At 37.9% G+C, this 22,256-nt stretch overlaps 1 protein-coding gene and 1 long non-coding RNA gene across 3 annotated transcripts; one reads left to right on the top strand and one right to left on the bottom strand.

The window, feature by feature from the left end:
• The first annotated feature begins 994 nt into the window (after nt 1–994).
• gjc2 (gap junction protein gamma 2) lies at nt 995–21,764 on the top strand. Of its 2 annotated transcripts, none has more exons than XM_042717779.1 (2): nt 995–1,133; nt 19,877–21,764. In XM_042717779.1, exon 2 carries the CDS (start codon nt 19,906–19,908, stop codon nt 21,148–21,150), a length of 1,245 nt encoding a protein of 414 aa, XP_042573713.1. In that variant the 5' UTR covers nt 995–1,133; nt 19,877–19,905; the 3' UTR covers nt 21,151–21,764. The 2 variants fall into 2 exon arrangements, with proteins under 2 accessions (XP_042573713.1, XP_018975304.2); XM_019119759.2 differs by lacking the exon at nt 995–1,133 and adding an exon at nt 14,672–14,806.
• Nucleotides 13,426–14,632, bottom strand: LOC109106403. The gene is made up of 3 exons (XR_002020569.2): nt 14,493–14,632; nt 14,048–14,213; nt 13,426–13,704 (listed from the first exon to the last, which is right to left on the bottom strand). It is a non-coding gene; the product is annotated as an uncharacterized LOC109106403 (long non-coding RNA).
• Nucleotides 21,765–22,256: the final 492 nt, after the last annotated feature.

The following is a 22,256-nucleotide window of genomic DNA, read 5'->3' as shown; positions in this document are numbered from 1 at the left end:
TTTCAGAATCTCTATCACCATGTGGATTTCTTAGAATCTCCACACACCACATTCTATCTGCCTTTGATGGGGGTGGAAGACATTATAAGATCTTGTTTATTTAGGAGGCATGAAGCTTCTGTTAAACAGGAAGGAACCACGAGTGTCAGGTCAGTTTATGTAGGCAGAAGGTTCCCTGGAAATTGACATTAAGCCCCAGGAATTTCTTGTTAGAAGCTGGTTTACTAGCACACTCTTTCTGGTGAAAGACCAATGGAAGATAGACTCTATTATTTCTGTAATGTAGGGATCAGCAAACTCTAACTCTGGACTCTAAGAGAAGGGAAATAGAAATTGAACCCATCTAACAAAGACTTTCTAGACTGCACCAATTACAAATCGGCTCACTATGCCATCCCAGAATACAACAGGGAATATCATCCCCAGTAAGGACACGCAGGTCTGTTACCCAACAATGGCAAAGAGACTCAGTCATAAATACAGAAGAATTAACTTTATTGACACTCACAAGAACAAGCTCTCAGAGCTATAGTTGTATTCCTCATTTGTCGCTTTGGATAAAAGCTTCTAGTAAGTAAATACTTTTAAAGTTGTACCTCTTCTTTTTTTTTTCAAGGTTTCCGGGTCTTTTGGGGCCCTTAACATGCTCATTGCACAAGCAAAACCAGCATCCCAAGCTGGTTCCAGTGTGCAAAACACACCTCATGCTGGTGACTAGCAATGATCAGCTGTGATAGGAGACTTTCTAATGCCACTGAAACACTGTTATATTTAGATCTGAGGTCTTGTACTGTATATCTCCATTGCCTGGGCAACAGTTTTACATTGTAAAATCTAGGAAAAATTAAAACGGGTTAGACTTAGAGTTGACGAATGTAACCGAGATGAGAGCTCTCTGACTGAATCACGTCGGAAACCACAATAAAAGAGACATACAAACAGAAGGGAGAACAATGGCTCTATTGGCCTGTAGTGTTGTTCCTGAGTGTCACTGCCTGTACTTGGTGGTGAATGGTTTTGAGAGAAAATGATCCATTGTGTCTCTTTACTTCTCACTGGTGTGATAATGTCAAAGGTTGTGGGTTCATGATCAATTCCTGCTAAGACTTGGTGAAGAGATCTGCTATGGAGAGGTATGTGATCTGTTCAGTGTGTTTGTCGTTTGTTAGTGTTGGTGTGGTTTTATCTGCATGTACTATGGAAAAATGCTCTTGGAAGTCTATTGTTTTTATTCATAACATTGCTTAATAATTTTAATTGTACAAGATTTCCTTTTAAACCAGTGTCAAATAATCAGCCCAATTTCTTTCTTTTTATGCAGAAACCTCAATATTTGTTGCTACATCTCAGAGGATGTTTCTCAGATCACAATCTGTCTTCCAAACAAAAAGTTGTATAAGCAATGTTCCGAGTCACTGCATTCTGCAATCTAACTCTAAAATCTGCAATATAATTATGCTATCAAAATGGTGTAAGAAGAGGCCATTGCAAAAAGTATGGAAAAAGAGAATGTTTATAATTAGCTGAAAATCAAACCATAAAATTTGTTTCATTACTCAAAATAAAATAAATGTTAACAGACAAAAAAAAAAACATGAAATAAAACATGGCAAACCCTATGGCAAGACAACATTTCAACCATTTAAAACGGCACGATAAATTTCACATTGTTGACAGCCTTATAAATATAAGTGCATGCAATTTAATTAAGTTAATTTAAATGCCTGTGGTAAACACATTTTTACCTAAAGTAACCCTGATTGTTCAGATCGAAGTTCACTTGAGTGTAAATCTCTAGTGTGTGCAGCAAGTGCTTTTTAAGAGCTCTTTATGCTGCAGCCAAATCTTTGAACAACAACAGTGACCTTGTTCTGTGAACTTACTGACTAACCTAGCCAGTTATTCTTTGCCTTTTTGCCTATGCTAAAAATCAAAAGCACAGTTTAGTCAGCATTGTCTTACTGGAATTCTTACCTGGGGTGGGGGGGGGGGGGGGGGGTCTACACTCCAGCGTTTTTGATTTATAACTTTTTATGCATTTTGGCCATTTATTTACACAGCAACAGCATTTTGGGGGCTTGAAAATGCAATCCTTACGAAAAATAAGTTTATTCAAGTGTGCTATTAGTATACTTCTTTTAAAATAAAGGATGAAAGTATGCTTTTAGTTTACTTTTTATGTAATCATCAGAAATATACTTAAAATGACATTGAAGTATACTTGACTTATACTTACAAAAAAGTCTAAATATATTTGAGCTATACTTGTGCTCCTAGAATCCGTGTTCTCATTGTTATAAGGTAGAGGGCGCTAGTACACATCTTCTGTACAGAATTTCCAAAAAAAAACACAAGTGAAGAAGAAGAAGAAAAAAAAAACAACAGATACTAACAGATGTAATCTAACACGATCATCTGACATGAAACAGCATCAAAAACTGTAACGTTATGGAATAAAATGTCTACCGATGAAGAGGTAATAATTACAGTCAAGCTTTGGGGTGTTGATCGACTCCATCTACGATTTGATTATCATTCTGAATCGAATTCATAGTCTTTTTTCAGCTTTTTGTTCAAAATGTTATTTCTTTATTTCTTATGAAACTTCTTATGAAACTTTACATCAAAGTGTTTTTAAAAAAAAGAATGCATGAGGATAGAATAAAAAGTTTTTGTTTACAAGCAGACACCCTGTTCTTTCTTTGGATGTTTTGTATGTTCAGATATTCATATAACAAAATATATATACAAATTAAAACCTAAATAGGGACAAAAGTAGTATACTTAAAGTATGATGTAAAGTTCACTTAAAGAAAACTTATGAGTATACTTGCAGTATAAAACTACTAAACTAGTAGTTTACTAAGACTATACTTCAGAGTGTACAAAGTATTTAATTAATAAACTATCAGTATACCTATAAGTTCACTTTTAGTATAATTGCAGTACAAACTACAAACATAGAGGTAAACTAGTTGTGTACTCAAAGATTGCCACTGTTATACTTAAAGTATACTTAAAAGTATACTTTTATGTACTAGAAAGTGGGCCAATTTAGTCCCAAGGAGTATTGAAACAGAACACTTACAAGTATACTACTAGAACACATATTATTTGATATTTGTATACTCGCTACAAAAAGTATACTTAAAAATATATATTTGAACTTTACTTAAGTATGCTTAATAAAATAAACGAAGTATGCTACTTTTTGGTAACGGTAGTCTATAGGTACAGCATGTGTGCATGCGTGTAGTGTTTCGTTACAAAGGGACATCGTCAGCTACTGGCCTGGAATGCATAATAAAGCGTTTGTAGTAGTTTTTGCATTTCCTTGTGAACGGGAATGGTTTTGACAGCGCTGTTCTCTGTACGCAAATCTTCAAAAATACAAGGGAAACACTTTACTGTTTTTAGTACATTGTGCAAACGTACCCCAAAACGGAGTCCAATACTGTAAAAGCAGCGGTTCCTTTCTGCTTCCTGTGTGGTCTGGATCCATGACAGTGCCAGCCACAAACCTGATGGTCATGGACTTCACTGTGAGCACATTTTAAAACAGATATATCCACTCAAACATTCCAACAGAGTAAAATCATTCTCACTGTTTGGATGTCTAATGAGCCCTTAGTAAACTAATATCATTGGCAATACAACAGAGCTTTTACTGTTGTTTAGATTGGGGTTGGGAATGGTAACTGGGAAACATTCTTTGAAAGAGGTATACTTTGGGCATTACAAGCAGTTTTCGATTTTTTTTTTTTTTTTTTGAGGCTTATGGAGAGAAGTGATTCCCAGGGTGTCTTAAGCAGGATCAAAGAGGTGTAAATACAGTGTGTTCCCTTATGGTTGATATTTCATTACTTGTTGAGCTTCTATGGCATTTCATTTCAATCTAAATGAGTTTTGCCCAGGGTTTTCAACTTGTTTGATTATGTTAGCTCTTATCACCTTAGAAAGCAGTGCTGCTGTTTAAGCAGTCCTCCCTGTACCAGATGTTAATGCTTATATTATTAGTGTTATACTTGGTTTTAATCAGTGGCATTTATATCTTTATATTTCTCACTGGGTGCTCTCAGATCCATTTAAATCTCAAAATATAATGCACCCAAATTTTTTGCCTCTGGGGATAGGCAATCTGGCTCATGTATGGCCACAGGCCTGCTTATTTGCTTGCTAAAACCATTTTGAATGCAAGAGCCCCCTCTATTAGATGGCTCTATGCTTTTAAGTGTCATGTTTTTCTCTATGGTGCAGAGAATGCAAGCTTGATCAGGATCACTGTCCTGGTGGTTCAGTGTTGGCTATCTTTAAATAACTTTTTTTTCTGTGGTGCAGCCTGATCATTTGATCATGATAATTTTATGTTGCATGGCATAGCATCAGTTATTGACCATCAGTTATTGAAAGCCTCACATAAGCAGACAGGCAATCTTATGTAAAAAGCAAACTATTCATTATCAGGTATGTTTGCTTGAAAATGCTTAAGTGTGTGTCTGTTTTAAAACCAATACTATATTTTGTATCTCATGCAATAACATTCATACATCATGAAGTATAGCTTAAGTAGCCTATACCATAATATTTAGGGCCTGTACATATAAGGAGAAATTTACTGTATATTCTATAAGCTTTTTAGATATAACATTTAACAGTATAAACTAGGAAATGAGGCTTCTGACCTTTTCAAAGGAAAACAAGTTAAAATTCTCAACTTTATTTGGATTTGCTCCCACATCTGCAAGAGAAGGTTTATATCAGCATTTCTTGTTTACACACAACAACCACCTACAGCTTGGGTGAAGGTTTCCTGCACATAAATCTTGTGCTTTTGGAAGAGATATTTTAAAATGATTAAAATCTAATCAAATACATTTGAACCCCATTATTAATTTAATCAGACTCTAATTCAAATTAGATCTCAAAAGGCTGAGATTCAGTTTAAATTAATCATCATTTTAAATGCAATCTTAATTTAGATATTGCATTAGTCTAAAGATGTTCTCATTTTAAAAATTCATTCATTTAGGACCTCATAATCACGATCCACAATCGGGCCGCAATTGGTGATGAAGCAAGCAAAAGCCAGTGAGCTTTTGATATCACTGACATAATGCCATAACATTTCTTGAGGGTCCATAATTTGAATTTTCTAATGAGTGCAAAATTAATATATTTATTTATTTAATTATATATAATTTGTTGATGAGACATTCTGCTGCACAGGTAATACTGTTCTCCGCACACACATTTTGTGTCTTCATTTAGCTTATTCAGTACATCTGATTTTTTTTTTTGGTTATGGATCTTTCTAAATGAACACAAATGGGAACCATTAAACTTATTTACATGGAAAAACAGCAAAGTCACTCCAAGCTCATGGTGTACGCAGGTTTCTTCCCTAAACGTCACTCTAAATTTCACAGCCCTGCCATCTAGTGGTCTCAAAAAATACCACAGCTGCAAATTCTGATACTATTGATATCTTGTATATACTGTATAAGTTGAGCCACTGATGTCACATGGACTGTTTTAACGATGTCCTTACTATGTTTCTGGACCTGGGAACATTACAGTTGCATTGCTGTCTATTAGAGGGTCAGAGAGCTCTCAGATTTCATCAAAAATATCTTAATTTGTGTTCCGAAGATGAACGAAGGTCTTACGGGTTTGGAACAACATGAGGGTAAATTTAATTTTGGGGTGAAATAACCCTTTAAAATGATAATAGAATACTTTAATAGAATCAGGGGAATGTAACCAATGACATGATGTCATTCTCTAAATTCCAATTCCAAAACAGATACATGTACTTTCCAGTGCACGAAACTTCTGATTACAGATTAACAGCCATTTGACAGAACCACCCCAAAAATATTGTGGGACCAGCATGCATGCCAGTATTTTTATCAGTATCGCAGAAGTATCACTGCATAAATTATTCCCATATCTTCTTCTCATGTCAGTCATGACATATATGATCGCCTGAGATAGCACTCATGTGCGTAATCATTGCTGTCAGAGCTGAAGTGGGGAGGCCTGGGGTGTGTGTTGGCTGAGTTCACCCAGAATGCTGCAGCTCTGCTGGGCCTCTGAAGAAGAGATCTGGCTCTCCGTTGCTATTACAACCCTGGTGACCCCGGTAGTGAAGAAGAGTCCTTAGGCTTCGCCTCACACCCTGCATGACATGTGCAATTTTGACAAGATAACCTCATTGCTGAAGTGGAGTGTTAAAAACTATTCCATACAGTGTCTATGATTGTGTTGGCATGCATGCAACAGCTGTAAACTCCACAAGTTTTGGTGTCTGGGTTCGCTTTAAACAAAAATGTTCAAATCCATAGACTTATAATGAAGGAAAAACCCAAGCCATGTCTAGAGACCAAAATATTGAATACAAACATGCTAAAAACACAATTTAGAAACTGAATAGAAATGGCTTATAACACAGTAAACCTATGCCAGTGAATATGTCAAAGTTTCATCTATTAATGCTTTTATTTAGTTTTGTGTATATTATGCAATGCATGTTTTCATCTGTGACTGTCAAAATCAGATCTAGCTTTAGAAATTGAACAGCCTGCGTCTGTCAAACTGCTTTGTGAAATATTGTTTTCAATTTTAGCTGGACTGAAGGAAATGGAAAAAAAGATTCTTATCCAGGAAAACCCCATTTCGATCCAGAAAAGATGACACTTTATACTGTTCTCTGCAAGGAAAGTGAAGCACTTCATGAATCACTGAACAGACAGAAAAGTCATTTCCTTCAGCAGCCATGCTTTGAAGGAGAATTACTGATTTTACAGATTAACAGATTCATCAATGTTCTTAAGTGCAGCAAAAAAGGTTTAGTGTATTTTAAGTTTAATCTGTAATTTTTAGTACAGTTTTAGTACAATTTTTGTACAGCCACATCACAGCATGCTGACTCGGCTACGGCAGTAGATATACATTATCTTGTAATTTGTGTGGTGTTCCAGCCATGTCCTTCTGCACTTGATTATAGCGCTAGCCATACGAGAGACTTCTGAGGGAAGTTTCTTTGGCAATGTTGGCATGAACCTTTGGGCAGTTGTTCTAAGTCACCGCAGTAGATTCATGTTTTCATCAAACTCTCTGTAAGTGGCATTGACCCAAAGGCAGCCCTAAGCCTGGCTCAGCGAGGAGATGTAACCAAATGAGACTGCCACAACAGAAACCGCCTATAGGTTAGCCGCCACACTAGCTGATGGGTCCACCCAGAATGTGTGTGTGTGTGTGTGTATCTGTCTGTGACTGAGGGAGAGTCAGTATACGGTAGCGGTTCTTTGGAAGGGCTTTGGAGTAACATGCTTGTTGTTTAGATGGGGGTTTCTGTCAGTGTTTCTCTGAGGGTACTTCTCAGTTGAGCTTGATTTATTACATAAACCCTAACATCTGTGACCTAGGACCACCCCCATTGATTTAAGATTTTTGGAGAAACTAAAGTTGACGTTAGAAAGAGCAAATACTGGTTGCTCACTTCACCTGTCAGTCCAACGGCATCATTCTGACTGAAAAAAGCAACTAAACAAGCTTTGAGGACAGATGATGTTGCCAACCCACTATTGAAACTAATTAAAGTCATTTAAATTTTGTTTTCATGCATAATCTCTCTCTCTCTCTCTCTTTTTTTTTTGTTTTTTAGTGGAGCATGAAATGTTGTCCCTGACAAATACAGTAATACTAACCATAATGTTGTAAGACAGTATATCACTTTAAGTTAATGTTTCATTACATATATTACACATTTAATGAATCATTACTTAAACATACATTTACACCATTTATTGGAGACTGTGTCCATTTAGAGCTGTTGAGCACCACTTTTTACATTACATAATGTACTCCTGGACCTCCATGCACCTGTTAAAACAAGAACAGTCACCTTCACCCACTCAGCACCCTGGTTTACAGATGGGCTTCGTAAGATGAAGGCAGCAGGGCGGGTCCTTGAGCGGCATTTCAGAGCCTCTGGCCTCACTGTACATAAACAAATCTACCGGAAGCAACAACAAAAATATGCACAGTCCCTTAAAGAGGCAAGGTCACAGTTTTACTCCGATGCCATCAGAAACAGTCCAGGAAATTCCAAGCAGCTCTTTTTCCACTATAAACCACCTTCTCAAACCACAATCGACCCTACTTACTGCCGCTACAGAAGAGCAGTGCAATAAATTCATGGATTTCTTCACGTCAAAAACTGCACATATTCGCTCTGCCCTTTCTGGTCCTCCCCCCCAAACTGTTCCCCCAACATATACCATCTCCCAACCCCTAAACTGCTTTCCTGAGGTTTCATCAGAAGAGGTGCAGAACATCATCAGGAAGATGAAATCCTCCACCTGTCCCCTGGACCCTCCCCAACCTCCCTGGTAAAAACTCATATCACCGTCCTAAGTCCCCTGATCACTGCTGTTATAAATCATTCCCTCAAAACTGGTCACGTTCCCCCGTCTTAAAAAATGCCATTATCACACCTCTGCTCAAAAAACCCACTCTTGATTCGGAAGTCCTATCCAACTATAGGCCCATCTCAAATCTCCCCTTCATATCAAAAGTACTTGAGAAAGCAGTTGCCAGCCACCTTCAGGACCACCTCAAATATAATAACCTCTTTGAAAAATTCCAGTCAGGTTTCCGCTCTGCTCACAGCACAGAGACTGCCCTCGTTAGAGTCACAAACGACCTCCTCATATCATCTGATGCTGGCTCCCCTTCCCTCCTCATCCTCCTGGACCTTTCTGCTGCATTTGATACTGTCGACCATGGTATTCTTTTAAAACCGGCTCCACCTCACTACTGGACTAAATGATACTGCCCTCAGTTGGTTCAGATCATACCTCACAAACCGGACAGAATACATCTCCCTGGGCCACTCCAAATCATATCCACACACAGTTACTTGCGGTGTCCCCCAGGGGTCAGTCCTTGGCCCCATCCTCTTCATTCTATACCTCACCCCCCTTGGCCAAATCATCAGCCGTCACAAAATCTCATTCCACTGCTATGCCGATGACATACAGCTCTATGTACATGCCACAGCTGAATCCACACCCTCACAGTCATCCCCATCAAAACTCAGCACCTGTCTGGAGGAGATAAAGGTGTGGATGGAGCACAACTTCCTTCAACTAAATAGCTCTAAAACCGAAGCCATCTTGATTGGCACTCCTCACCAAATCAAATCATCATCCATAACCAGTATCACCTTTTCTGGCACCAACATTCCCCTCTCATCAATAGTAACTAATCTTGGTGTAAAAATTGACTCCCAACTCACTTTTGAAGCTCATATAAATTACTTATGCAAGACCTCTTTCTACCACCTCCGTAACATCTCCAAACTCCGGCCCATTCTCACCTTTTCAGATGCCGAAAAACTGGTTCATGCCTTTGTCTCCTCCAGACTGGACTACTGCAATGCACTTCTCATTGGGATTCCTGGAAAGAGTCTGCAGAGGCTTCAATACATCCAAAACTCTGCAGCTAGGATCCTGATGAGAGAGTGCGGAAATATGAGCACATTACCCCCATTCTTCACTCACTCCACTGGGCTTCCCATCTCCACCAGGATTGAGTACAAGGTTTCACTCCTCACACATCAATGCATCCATGGACATGCCCCCTCCTACCTAAAAGAACTTATCAACCCACAAACCACAACCCGTTCCCTCGTTTCCACTCACTCAAACCTCCTCCACATACCCAGAACCAGATTGAGGACAATGGGAGACAGGGCCTTTTGTACTGCTGCCCCGCATCTGTGGAATGGCCTCCCTGACTCCTTGAGGGCTCCACAATCTACTGATTGTTTTAAAAAAGGCCTCAAGACATTTCTTTTTAGCAAAGCTTTGGTCCCTTTTAGATTATTATTATTAACTGCTTATCTTTTTGTTTTTGTTTTAACCCTGTAGCACTTTGAGATCTCTGATGAAAAGTGCATTATAAATATAATGTATTATTATTATTATTATAAAGATCATGTCATGGATGTATACTGGACAGTTAATGTCAGTTGTGTTACTTATAGATTGCAGATGAAAATGGTGAATCAGTGCATACTGTGTCATTGGTGGACCACTTTTATGATACTGTAATGGTGCTTGCTTAGTCATTTTGAAGCTTGACAGCTCCAGTCTCCATTTCATTACATGGAATAAAGCAAGTAAGATCATCTGCAAAAATTCAGCTTTTGTGTTATACACGAGAGAGAGAGAGAGAGAGAGAGAGAGAGAGAGAGAGAGAGAGAGAGAGAGAGAGAGAAAGTCAAGCAGGTTTTGAAGCACAAAAGAGTGTGTAAATGATTTTTTTCCCGGATTACTATTCATTAAGAATAAGAGTTCATTTAGTTTTTTTTTATAGTTACAGATTGACCAAGAGATATAGCAAATGTCTCCTCTGATCATGATAAACCACAGGCATTTGCAGAATACATATATTTGCATACAATATATGCTTTTTTTGATGATGATGATTGGTGATTGCATATTGATTCCAATGATTTTGGTGATTGCAGACAGTATGCTTACATTTTTGAAGACCTACAGATTTTGGGAGCAATGCATGGCACATGTGCTCTCACATGACTCAGTTGCCTCTCTAGAGGAGGGGACGTGAATGGGTGCTGTACATAAATTGCTATGAAGTTTTAGCAGACACTCATCTTGAGAATGACCAATGAGGAGTGTATAGCATTTGCAATGTGTTCTGTCGTGGAAGTGGTCAGAGAGGCATGGCCTCTGGAGGATGGAGGCCAGCGGCTCATCTGAATGGGTGGGCTGCACATCCAGAGAGGCTTCAGAACACACACGTCCATGGAAGTCCACTGATAGTTTTCTGCTCACTGAACATACAATGCTCTGTCATGGCACTACGTGTACAGCGAATGAGATAGTAAGGCACTCCCTCTAGACAACAGCCTTTCTTCTGCAGAGCTGTGATGAGCGGAACAAATTAAAACCATTATATAACACAAAGATATTAAGGTTCATCTCCATCTTTCTACATTCAAGTTCTGAATAATCATTTATATTGAGTTACAGGTTTATTGAGATCAATAATACTGCATAATTTCTGTTGTGCTGCAAAGTACAATTATTATACAGGTGCTGGTCATATAATTAGAATATCATCAAAAAGTTGATTTATTTTATTAATTCCATTCAAAAAGTGAAACTTGTATATTATATTTATTCATTACAGACAGACTATTATATTTCAAATGTTTATTTCATTTAATTTTGATGTTTATAACTGACAACTAAGGAAAATCCCAAATTCAGTATCTTATTAGAATATTGTGAAATATTGTGAAAAGGTTCAATATTGAAGACACCTGGTGCCACACTCTAATCAGTTAATTAACTCAAAACAACTGCAAAGCCTTTAAATGGTCTCTCAGTCTAGTTCTGTAGGCTACAGAATCATGGGGAAGACTGCTGAATTGGCAGTTGTCCAAAAGACGACAATTGACACCTTGCACAAGGAGGGCAAGACACAAAAGGTCATTGCAAAAGAGGCTGGCTGTTCACAGAGCTCTGTGTCCAAGCACATTAATAGAGAGACAAAGGGAAGGAAAAGATGTGGTAGAAAAAAGTGTACAAGCAATAGGGATAACCGCACCCTGAAGAGGATTGTGAAACAAAACCCATTCAAAAATGTGGGGGAGATTCACAAAGAGTGGACTGCAGCTGGAGTCAGTGCTTCAAGAACCACTACGCACAGACGTATTCAAGACAATGGTTTCAGCTGTCGCATTCCTTGTGTCAAGCCACTCTTGAACAACAAACAGCGTCAGAAGCGTCTCGCTTCAAAAAGGACTTGACTGCTGCTGAGTGGTCCAAAGTTATGTGCTCTGATGAAAGTATTTTGCATTTCCTTTGGAAATCAGGGTCCCAGAGTCTGGAAGAAGAGAGGAGAGGCATACAATCCACGTTGCTTGAGGTCCAGTGTAAAGTTTCCACAGTCAGTGATTGTTTGGGGTGCCATGCCATCTGCTGGTGTTGGTCCACTGTGTTTTCTGAGGTCCAAGGTCAATGCAGCCGTATACCAGGAAGTTTTAGAGCACTTTATGCTTCCTGCTGCTGACCAATTTTATGGAGATGCAGATTTAATTTTCCAACAGGACTTGGCACCTGCACACAGTGCCAAAGCTACCAGTACCTGGTTTAAGGACCATGGTATCCCTGTTCTTAATTGGCCAGCAAACTTAACCCCATAGAAAATTTATGGGGTATTGGGGAAGATGCGATATGCCAGACCCAACAATGCAGAAGAGCTGAAGGCCACTATCAGAGCAACCTGGGCTCTCATAACACCTGAGCAGTGCCACAGACTGATCGACTCCATGCCACGCCGCATTGCTGCAGTAATTCAGGCAAAAGGAGCCCCAACTAAGTATTGAGTGCTGTACATGCTCATACTTTTCAGTTGGCCAAGATTTCTAAAAATCCTTTCTTTGTATTGGTCTTAAGTTATATTCTAATTTTCTGAGATACTGAATTTGGGATTTTCCTTAGTTGTCAGTTATAATCATCAAAATTAAAAGAAATAAAAATTAGAAATATATCAGTCTGTGTGTAATGAATGAATATAATATACAAGTTTCACTTTTTGAATGGAATTAATAAAATAAATCAACTTTTTGATGATATTCTAATTATATGACCAGCACCTGTATATTCACATGATCATTTTTTTTTTTTTTTTTTTTTTTTAAGTATAGTCAGATATACAGAATATATAAAATTTTAGTTCTCTGCAGGTTTGGAAATAAGCAGGGAATGGGGGAAAAAATGGCACCAAAATGAACAAAATATGCCCCCACAAGTCACGATTAATGTCATGGACTGCTTCAGGGAATGGGAATGTTCATTGCGCACTTTATTTCCAGTTTGAATAACTGTTTTGTTTTTCATACTACTAGGATAGGCAACTGAAGTCGTGACTTCTTGCTATTTTAATACATAAAAAGCAATAAACTACATCATAAACAGTTCTCAGTTTATTTTGCATATGCAGCCAACAAGAATATGACATGCAGCTTCCCCACAGATGTGGCAAATTTTTATGTGTTCTATAAATCAACATTAAAAATTATTATTACAATATCTGAGGAAATAATTGAATACAATGTTTTTTTATTACTTTCATGACCACCTTTGCAGTGTGATTTCTGTTGATGTTAATGAAATTGTATTGATAACAGCCTACAGTATTCTGATTGATTGAATAAATACTCAAATAAACATTCTGTCTAAAATACAACACAAATGCATTTAATAAGGAAATAAAAAAAGTGTGTGTATATATATGTGTATATATATATATGTGTATATATATGTGTATATATATATATATATATACACATATATATACACATATATATACACATGCAATTATTGCTCCTTAATGAAAAAGTTCAACAAACTGAGATGCATGAATGATGGGACACACAGTGACCTATAAGCGAAGGGAATTGTCTGGAGAAAGCTGCTGGTTTCTTCTTGGTGCCTGGACAGTAAAATAAAGTGAAATCAAACTGGTCAAAGAAAGGAGCCCATCGAGCCTAATAAGGAGTCAATGTTTGGCTTGTTGGAGGTACTCCAGGTTGCAATGACCCATCCAAACCAGGAATGCATTTTGAGCCCCGTCCAACCAATGTCTCCACGTGTCCAATAACAGCTTGACAGCCAACAGTTCACAATGGAGGTCAAGCGATATTACAGGAAGACACAAGGATGAAGCATTTGAAATAACATGTCAATGACAATTCATTTGTCAGCAAAATCAACTACATTTTAAATAAGTTCCATGAGCATGATCTAAAATCTACTTGAATTTTGGTTTTACAATTACTCCAGACTGTTTTTCAATGTTGCCTATCTCTGATATTTCTAATACTTGAACAAGATGACCTCTTAAAAACACTTTCATGACACAGTACTTAACATATTTTATGGATACTATTGGTGGAAATGAAATAACTGTTTAAATACCAATTGAAACCAGGCCAGAATATACTTACGTTGGTTAACCTGCTCACCATCAAGAATGAGAACCTCTGACAACACTATATATGCTACAGTGTTCCTTGCAGAAGGTCCAAGCAATATGTTGAATAAGACACAGTGTAGTGCACTGAAGATCTTGTCTTTCCATCCTATCTCCTACTCCTTGACTGGGCAGAACATCTAAATATGACATAGAAGAGAGCATAAAATGCCAGGCACATAAATGAGTTATATTTAGTAAATCTAGCTGAAAATAGACAGTTAAGCAGTTTGTGTTCAATATGTTTGGCTGTATAAGAGAAACCTCCATGTAGAACACTAAGCCAGTCCATTTGCCAGTCACACTTTTATAAACACAGTTGATCTTTTCTAGTAAATACTTCTTGTATATTCAAGTGGTTTTGTTATGATTACAGCACGTGAGGGCGCCATGGCAATTGTGCTGGAAGTGGAACACACCAGCAGTCAGTCTAGGAGTTTAAACCCTTGTTTCAGGGCCATCAGCCCGAGGAACTCTTTCTCGCGCAGTTTTTTTCTTTCTCTTTATACTTCCTCTCCTGACAGTGCACGCGAGAGTCAGAGATGAGTGTGAGGCGTCATGATGCGGAGAGATCTCTGCAGCTGTTAGATGATGATGCATCCCGATTCCTTTTGACTGCTTCCCTGAGCGCACCTGAGATGGAAAGCTGAGGGCTCGCCGCAGTTTGGCGGAAAGTTCTGACCGGATGGAGCGCACGTCCTTTGTAGGTGTTTCCTCGGCGCAACTTCCCAAGGTCTGTAGTTTCCTCATAATATGTAACACGTGTGAGAGACGAAAGATATCACCGATCTAAAAATCCCACGAACATTATTCGGCTGTTTAACATGTTAATTTTGTAATACAGTAGCTCTTAGTATCTGGAATTTCTTTATGTCAAAAATAAATAAAAATAAAAACATAATAAAATTAAAAAAAAAAAAAAAAAAAAAAAAAAAAAAAAAAAATATATATATATATATATATATATATATATATATATATATATATGATACTGGTAATTTAACTATTAATATTAAGGACACTTCCTTTTACTCTAAAACACAAGTCAATGCAATGCAAGGTACAAAATACAGGCAAATCACCTTAAAAAAATCAATACGGATTCCTTTATATTGACACAGCAGATCCATTTGTCAAGATAAACTTTCTGATTGTTAGTTTATTTTGGTTTACAGTAAAATAAACGACTTGTTCTCAGACTTTTTACAGTTTGCAGTTGTCCATGCAGAGTATTATGTATGTGTTTTAAGTGACTTAATTTCAGTCATATTTGAATGTATATTAAGAAATGTGTGAAATGCACTGTACAGTATATCATAACTACAGACCATTAACATAAAAATGTAGATAACCAACATTTTGTAAAATAAATGTTGCTTTTATCACAAAATGCATACCACTTTAATTTGTTTTTATACACATTCTCTGTACTGTATAAAAAATACGAGCTGATTTCTTGAAAACTGCTCAAATCAACAAGACTGCTGCCATCAGATTTTGTTCATTAATTAACGGCATATTTTTAAGACATTTTGCCTTCCTTAATTCTATGGCAAATCAAACACAGTTAGGTGCACGTTTTCCCTCACTGAATTGGCTGTGACAGTATTCGTGTTTGTGTAAGTTTCTGTTGCAGATTTTCTTCAGCATCGTCTGTGTTTATGGACAGAACAGATAACAGATGCACACAACTGAAGATTTAGCCCCTGTGCTAAGAAATATGTAAACATTTACAAAGAATCATCTAATCTCTTTTGTAAATCTCATCTGTGTTATTAACTTCTGGAAAATAGAAGGGGAAAATAATTATTACAACAATGTAAACTGTTTGTCTTTATTTGACTACCTCCTTTAGTCATCCTTTGACATATATTTAGATTTATGGCCTGCATGTTTACTCTGAGCTTTTGTTGTAGGCAGTTATTACAAACACACACACACACACACACACACACACACACACACACACACACACACACACACACACACACACACACACACACACACACACACACACACCTTCAGGGGCTTATTTACAATGTGTTTAAGTGACATCCAACAGACAACTTTTTGGGACTGCATTCGAAAGTCTTTGTAATTCCACATTTGACTGAATGAGACAGAAGTAATAAGGTCATAAATTATGTTGAATGTAAAATAATATGCAGTGGTAACAAGGGGAATTATTTCTCATCGTCTGATAATGATTTGAGTGGCAAAAATGTGACTAATAGAAATGCATAACCATAACTGAACTTGACATGACCTTACCTTAACTGACCTGGATAAATGACATCCTCCACATGTTGTTCTATGACCCATGTGCACAACATAATAACTGAAAACATATTGCCAATTACAATGAGCAATTTGAAATATTTCATTTCAGACTCAAATCACTGCTGAGGTTTTAGCAACTGCATTTAAAGATTGCACACTTTTTTTACACGTTCCTCTGAAAGGATCCACTCAACCAAACACCTATTTTCCCTGAGGTGTCTCAGGCTATGAGGTTCCATGAATAGTGAGTACCATCTGTGTCCAGTTATCCTTGCTTTCCTCTAAGATACACAATGTGAGCCTGTGGCGGCCATTCCTGCCGGTTCAGATGGTATGGGAGAAGGCAAATCCCACATTAGGGAATGGCATGTTGAAAACACGAACAGGGGCCAGTTCATATACTCCAGGGAGAAACTATTTTTATTTTATTTATTTTTTATTTTTTTTATTTTTTTTGCAAACCTTTCCAAACACGAAAATCTATGTTTTAATTGACTGTTTGCTGAGCTCCTCCCTTTGGGGTTGATCTTGCTCACTCAGAATTACATCTAATAGGAATGAATTTGAGATTTCTATGAACTGGATCCTTATCAACCCCTTGATTTTAATCGAGGGAGTGAGTCGACACATATGTCAGACATCTCTATATATCATAATGCATTATGATTGTGACGTCTCAGTGCAGATTGTGTCAAGTTACCCCCACCCCATGCAACTCTATGATATACGAGTTATTTTGAGATGAAGCTGCATAATACTTGTTGCTACCTTAAGCTAACTGTTTGTTACACAGTCATATATTATTGTATTGCTATTTAATTTGTTTGTGCAATATTTTCTCCAACTGCCCAAACAACAGAAAAAAAAGAGAGTAAATACTATAATAAATCAGCTCCATAGTAGATTCCAAGTGATCAAGGATTTAGGACTTTTGCTGTCAGCGTCTTCCAGTTATTTTGGCAGTACAAAAACAGTTCATTATGCTGCTTGATGTTGCAAACTGGAATTTGTTATCATAGTTTGAATTTATTATTATAATTATAAACACACTAGTTTGTAGCGCAAACAGTTTTACTGCTTACTGCACTTTATTAAGCTGGTTGCACACCAGACGAGAAGCGCCACACCAGAGATAATAAAAAAGAAGTCTTGCAGAAAACAGAAAATAACTTACAAGAAAACAAGAAAACTCAATGTAAAACCAGAATATAGGGAATAACCGGAATATAAGAATGTCTTCTATTAAAAGTCTTTTTTAAAAATATATTTTGTTTATTTAATACAATTGTGTAATGTTTAGTATGATATCACTTTGTTTTTAAAAGAGCTAAAGACTCTGAATAATCTTTGTCAGACAGACCCATGGGCTGAGCTCTGAATGAAATTTTGTGGCCGAGTTGTCCTTAGGGTCTTGTTTAGGAACAATTCAGCTGTGACCTGAAATAAACTGGAGTTCTGAAATGACTTGATTTGTGTGTAGTGAGAGCGAATGCTGGTTCATTGCGTGACAGACAGTATCAAAGAACTGCACGTCCTGTTACCTTACGTGCAGAAAAATCACTCAATGCACCATAGGTAGTTCATCCATAGGAAACTAATGGCAAATAATCCAAGAAGAGTTCTCAGGAATAAACAGAGCTCTGAGAAGGGCATTGATTATGAGTATAAGGTGTTTGTATTGTGCATTATTCACAGTGGTCCTTTGCAGAGTATATTTGATTATTACAAAGAATATTGTACCGCTTGTTGTATTTAACTTACAATAGGCTATTTTAAGGATTTTGCATGTACAAGCACAGCCCATTATGTTTATTCTTCTTTCTTCTGTTGAACACAGAAAAAGATATTTTGAAGAATGTAGGTAATGATTTCCTTTTACAACTGTCACAGGTTGGTCAAGAAAAAAGTGAAGTCGAGGCAAGGATCTATTTGTTAGCAGTCTTTATTTAAACAACAAAGGAATCCAATATCACAGGATAAGCTAACCAAAATGCAAAAGTTTGATCATGAACCATTAAAAAAAACAATAAACTTAAAAAAACCACAAATCATCAACATTATAAAAACTAAAAATTAAAAAATATCTCACAGTGTGTAGAGACTATCTTTAAAACACAAAAAACCATTGATCATCACTATGTTCTACCTACTCTGAAAGCTGACAAGTTGAAATTAGCTTTCAGTGTGTATGGTGCCTGTTTGGAACACCCTAATATTTATCTAGTACATCTAGTGTGTGAATTTTCACGGTGCAATCTGACAAGGTTCATTTTGCACAACAGTTTTGCCATGCTTAACACATTTATCCAAATATCAACCATCAACCTTAAAGATCTTTTAGATCAGAGGTCACCAAACTAGGTCCTGGAGGGCCAGTGTCCTGCAAAATTTAGCTCCAACTTGCCTCAACACATCTGAAGTGACTGCGGTTTGGACCATTGAGTGGCAAAAAGACTGATTGACAGCATTGGTTTTCAGTGTAAATGCTGCGACAGAACACACAAAACACATCTAAAATGAGAAAGAGCTTTGTGATTGACTGTACAAATAGATTTGACAAGAAGTCTGAGGTATATTTTTTACAGACTGCTGAAAGCTACAGAACAGGAAAACAAATGGATCCCTGCAACTCAAAGAAACAAATGGACTCCAGGCAGCGAAACACGGATTTGCAGTTACCATTTTATGTTAATATGTTGAATTTTGCATTAAAATCACCCCATATATTGTATTGTTATATATTGTATTGACAACTGATCAATTAAATATTTACCATCTTATATTCTGCATAAATGGATGTTTTTAAATAAACACTGACAAAAACTATACTATACGTTTTTTGGGGCAGGACAACATGACAATATATATTGATGTAAGTGATCACTCGGATTTAGACAAACCTATTTTTTATTTACCAAATACATTCACAGGCAAATTTGCTTTATGTATTTCTCCGGCGTCTAAATCAGGCACATGTAAATGTCAGGAAACACCATTCCTGGCTGCATATCGATATCCATGGACTACTGGATCTTTGGTAAGTAGTAAGGAACCTGATTATCATTAGATTTACTCATGTTTTCACAGCTTCCCTATTAAATCCAGTCATGCAGCAGGCTCTTTTGCCACTCAATCCGGCTGAGGGGGCGTGTTCTGGCAGGAAAGTTGTGTCAGTGCATACACTTTATACCTTGTAAGACCTTTATTAGCTGGTTCAGGTGTGTTTGGTTAGACTGCAGGACACCGGCCCTCCAGGACAGAGTTTGGTGACCCCTGTTTTAGATATTTGAGTTTTTGTTATATATTTTTGACATCTAAATCTTGCACCTTGCAAACATCACTGACATGTTTTTTTTTTTTTTTTATCAGAATGTTGCCTTGTTAATAAAGCTGCATAATTTAAGTCATGGCAATCAAGTCTTTTGTGTCAAAAACTGTCATTTTCCCAGTATATTTTGCATGAATGCATATAGAACTTTTTATTTTATTTGGCTTACATTTCTCATTTTCCCTTTATTTGCAGAACATAAGTAAAGAGTCTCTGTCACCAACATGAGTTGGAGCTTTCTCACTCGACTATTGGAGGAAATCCACAACCACTCCACGTTTGTGGGGAAAGTTTGGCTGACTGTGTTAATTATTTTCCGGATCGTTCTGACCGCAGTGGGAGGTGAGTCAATCTACTCAGATGAGCAAACAAAGTTCACCTGCAACACTAAGCAGCCTGGCTGTGACAACGTATGCTACGATTCCTTCGCCCCGCTGTCACACGTCCGGTTCTGGGTGTTCCAGATCATCATGATATCCACTCCCTCCGTCATGTATCTGGGTTACGCCATCCATAAGATCGCCCGTACCTCGGAGGAGGAGCGGTGCAAGAACCAGATTTATCAAAAGAGGAATCGCCACAGTCGGTGGAGAAATGGACACCACCTACAGGAGGTCTTGGAGGAAGATGATGCAGAGCCAATGATCTATGAAGAAGACACGTTGGATGAGCAGGAGATCAAACCAGAGACAGACAAAGGTAAAATCCAAGATCAAATGAAGCATGATGGCCGCCGTAGGATCATGCAAGAAGGCTTGATGAGGATGTATGTGCTTCAGCTTTTATCCCGTGCCATCTTTGAGGTAGGGTTCCTCATGGGTCAATATCTCCTTTACGGCTTCCGTGTTAACCCTTCGTATGTCTGCAACAAGATCCCATGCCCGCACAGAGTAGACTGCTTCGTCTCACGACCCACCGAGAAGACCATCTTTTTACTCATCATGTATGTGGTGAGCTGTCTTTGTCTGCTGCTCAATGTTTGTGAGATGTTCCACTTGGGGATTGGTGCCTTCCGTGACACTCTTCGCAAACGTCGAAGCCATGGTCAACAACCTCCATACGGCTACCCTTACTCCAGGAACATTTCTAATTCTCCACCAGGATACAACCTGGTGGTTAAATCTGACAAACCAGGTCGCATTCCCAACAGCATCATCCTACAGGACCAGAACATGCCCAGAGTGCTGCCTGAACAGCATTGCACAAGTCCTGATGAGAATATTCCCTCTGACCTGGCTACACTGCACCATCATTTACGAGTAGCTCAGGAACAACTTGACATGGCGTTTCAGACATATAACACAAAAAACACTCAGATCTCCAGAGCTAGCAGCCCTGTGTCTGGTGGCACAATGACAGAGCAGAACCGGGTCAATACAGCGCAGGAGAAACAGGGAGCACGACCGAAAGACAGCACTGAGAGGGCAGGGACAATAGCAAAAAATGGAAAGACTTCTGTGTGGATTTAACTCTTATCTGACTAGTCATGAACCATTATCCTCCAAAACATGTTTAGTTAGTGAGGGCATGACTGAACTCATTATGTACCCAAGTTTTGTTGAACATTAAACAAAACTGAAGAATAAATATATTATAGAAGGGTAGTATTCATTTATGAAACTCTTTAAATTGCTTAACTGTGTTCTCCCTTCCTCAGAATAATGACTTATGTGCTTCTGTACGTATGTTGCATATATTAAGTGTGACTTTTCTCTAAATTCCAATGCATGCAAGTGTATTGACCTTATTGGAAGTCTGTCAAACAGTTTAGTCTTTAATGGATCATTGATTTAACTATAAGGTCTCCTCTTTTGTTCTCCTATTATTCTTAGGCTATGTTCACATGACAACGATGTAGTCAAAAACGGAAAAGTTTTTCCCTTGTGTTTTTAAAAAGTTTCACGTATACACAACAACGTTTTCGAAACGATTCGCGTTTACCCATATACGCGAAAGTGGCCAAAGACGCTGTATTACGTATGCCAGGCCAGTAGTTGGTGCTCTCACCTTGTAAGTAAACAGTACCTGTAGGGAAGTGACGATAATATGATGTATATGATGCGTCTCTGCTGTTGGTTGCAGGGGGGCAGGGTTTCATATTTTATTGAAGCATCCCTGGGCACTGCCATTGGCTAGCAGACCCCCACCTGCTGTTAGAATTCCATTGACTCCCATTCATTTTGGCGTCACTTTGACAGCGAATAACTTTACATCTGAGGTGTTTAAAGACTCCATTTGTCCATTCATTATTTCTAAAGAAACACGTAAATGTATAAAAGGATTCATTACCTTGTATCTTACGTTATGACCCCGTAGAAGCAGTTTTTGTAAAAATAGGCTAACGATTGCGTCATAACCTGCGACTCTCTGTCGCACAGTAGAAAAATTACCATATGGACAGGAGGAGAAACTCGCAGGCAATCTTTTACTGTCTATGAGGCTATCGGGGGGTTTGTGGAGGCATGAAGTCAAGGGAGAAGCCCATAGAGAGTCCATAAAAGCAACGGGACAAAATTATTCAACAACGTCTGCAAGATTCGGTGGGTGATTCAGATTTCTCTTGGCACAGCGAATA

This window comes from Cyprinus carpio, chromosome B2 (genome assembly GCF_018340385.1).
Source record: "Cyprinus carpio isolate SPL01 chromosome B2, ASM1834038v1, whole genome shotgun sequence".
NCBI classification, from domain to species: domain Eukaryota; kingdom Metazoa; phylum Chordata; class Actinopteri; order Cypriniformes; family Cyprinidae; genus Cyprinus; species Cyprinus carpio.
This window is presented reverse-complemented; position numbering and strand designations above follow the sequence as displayed.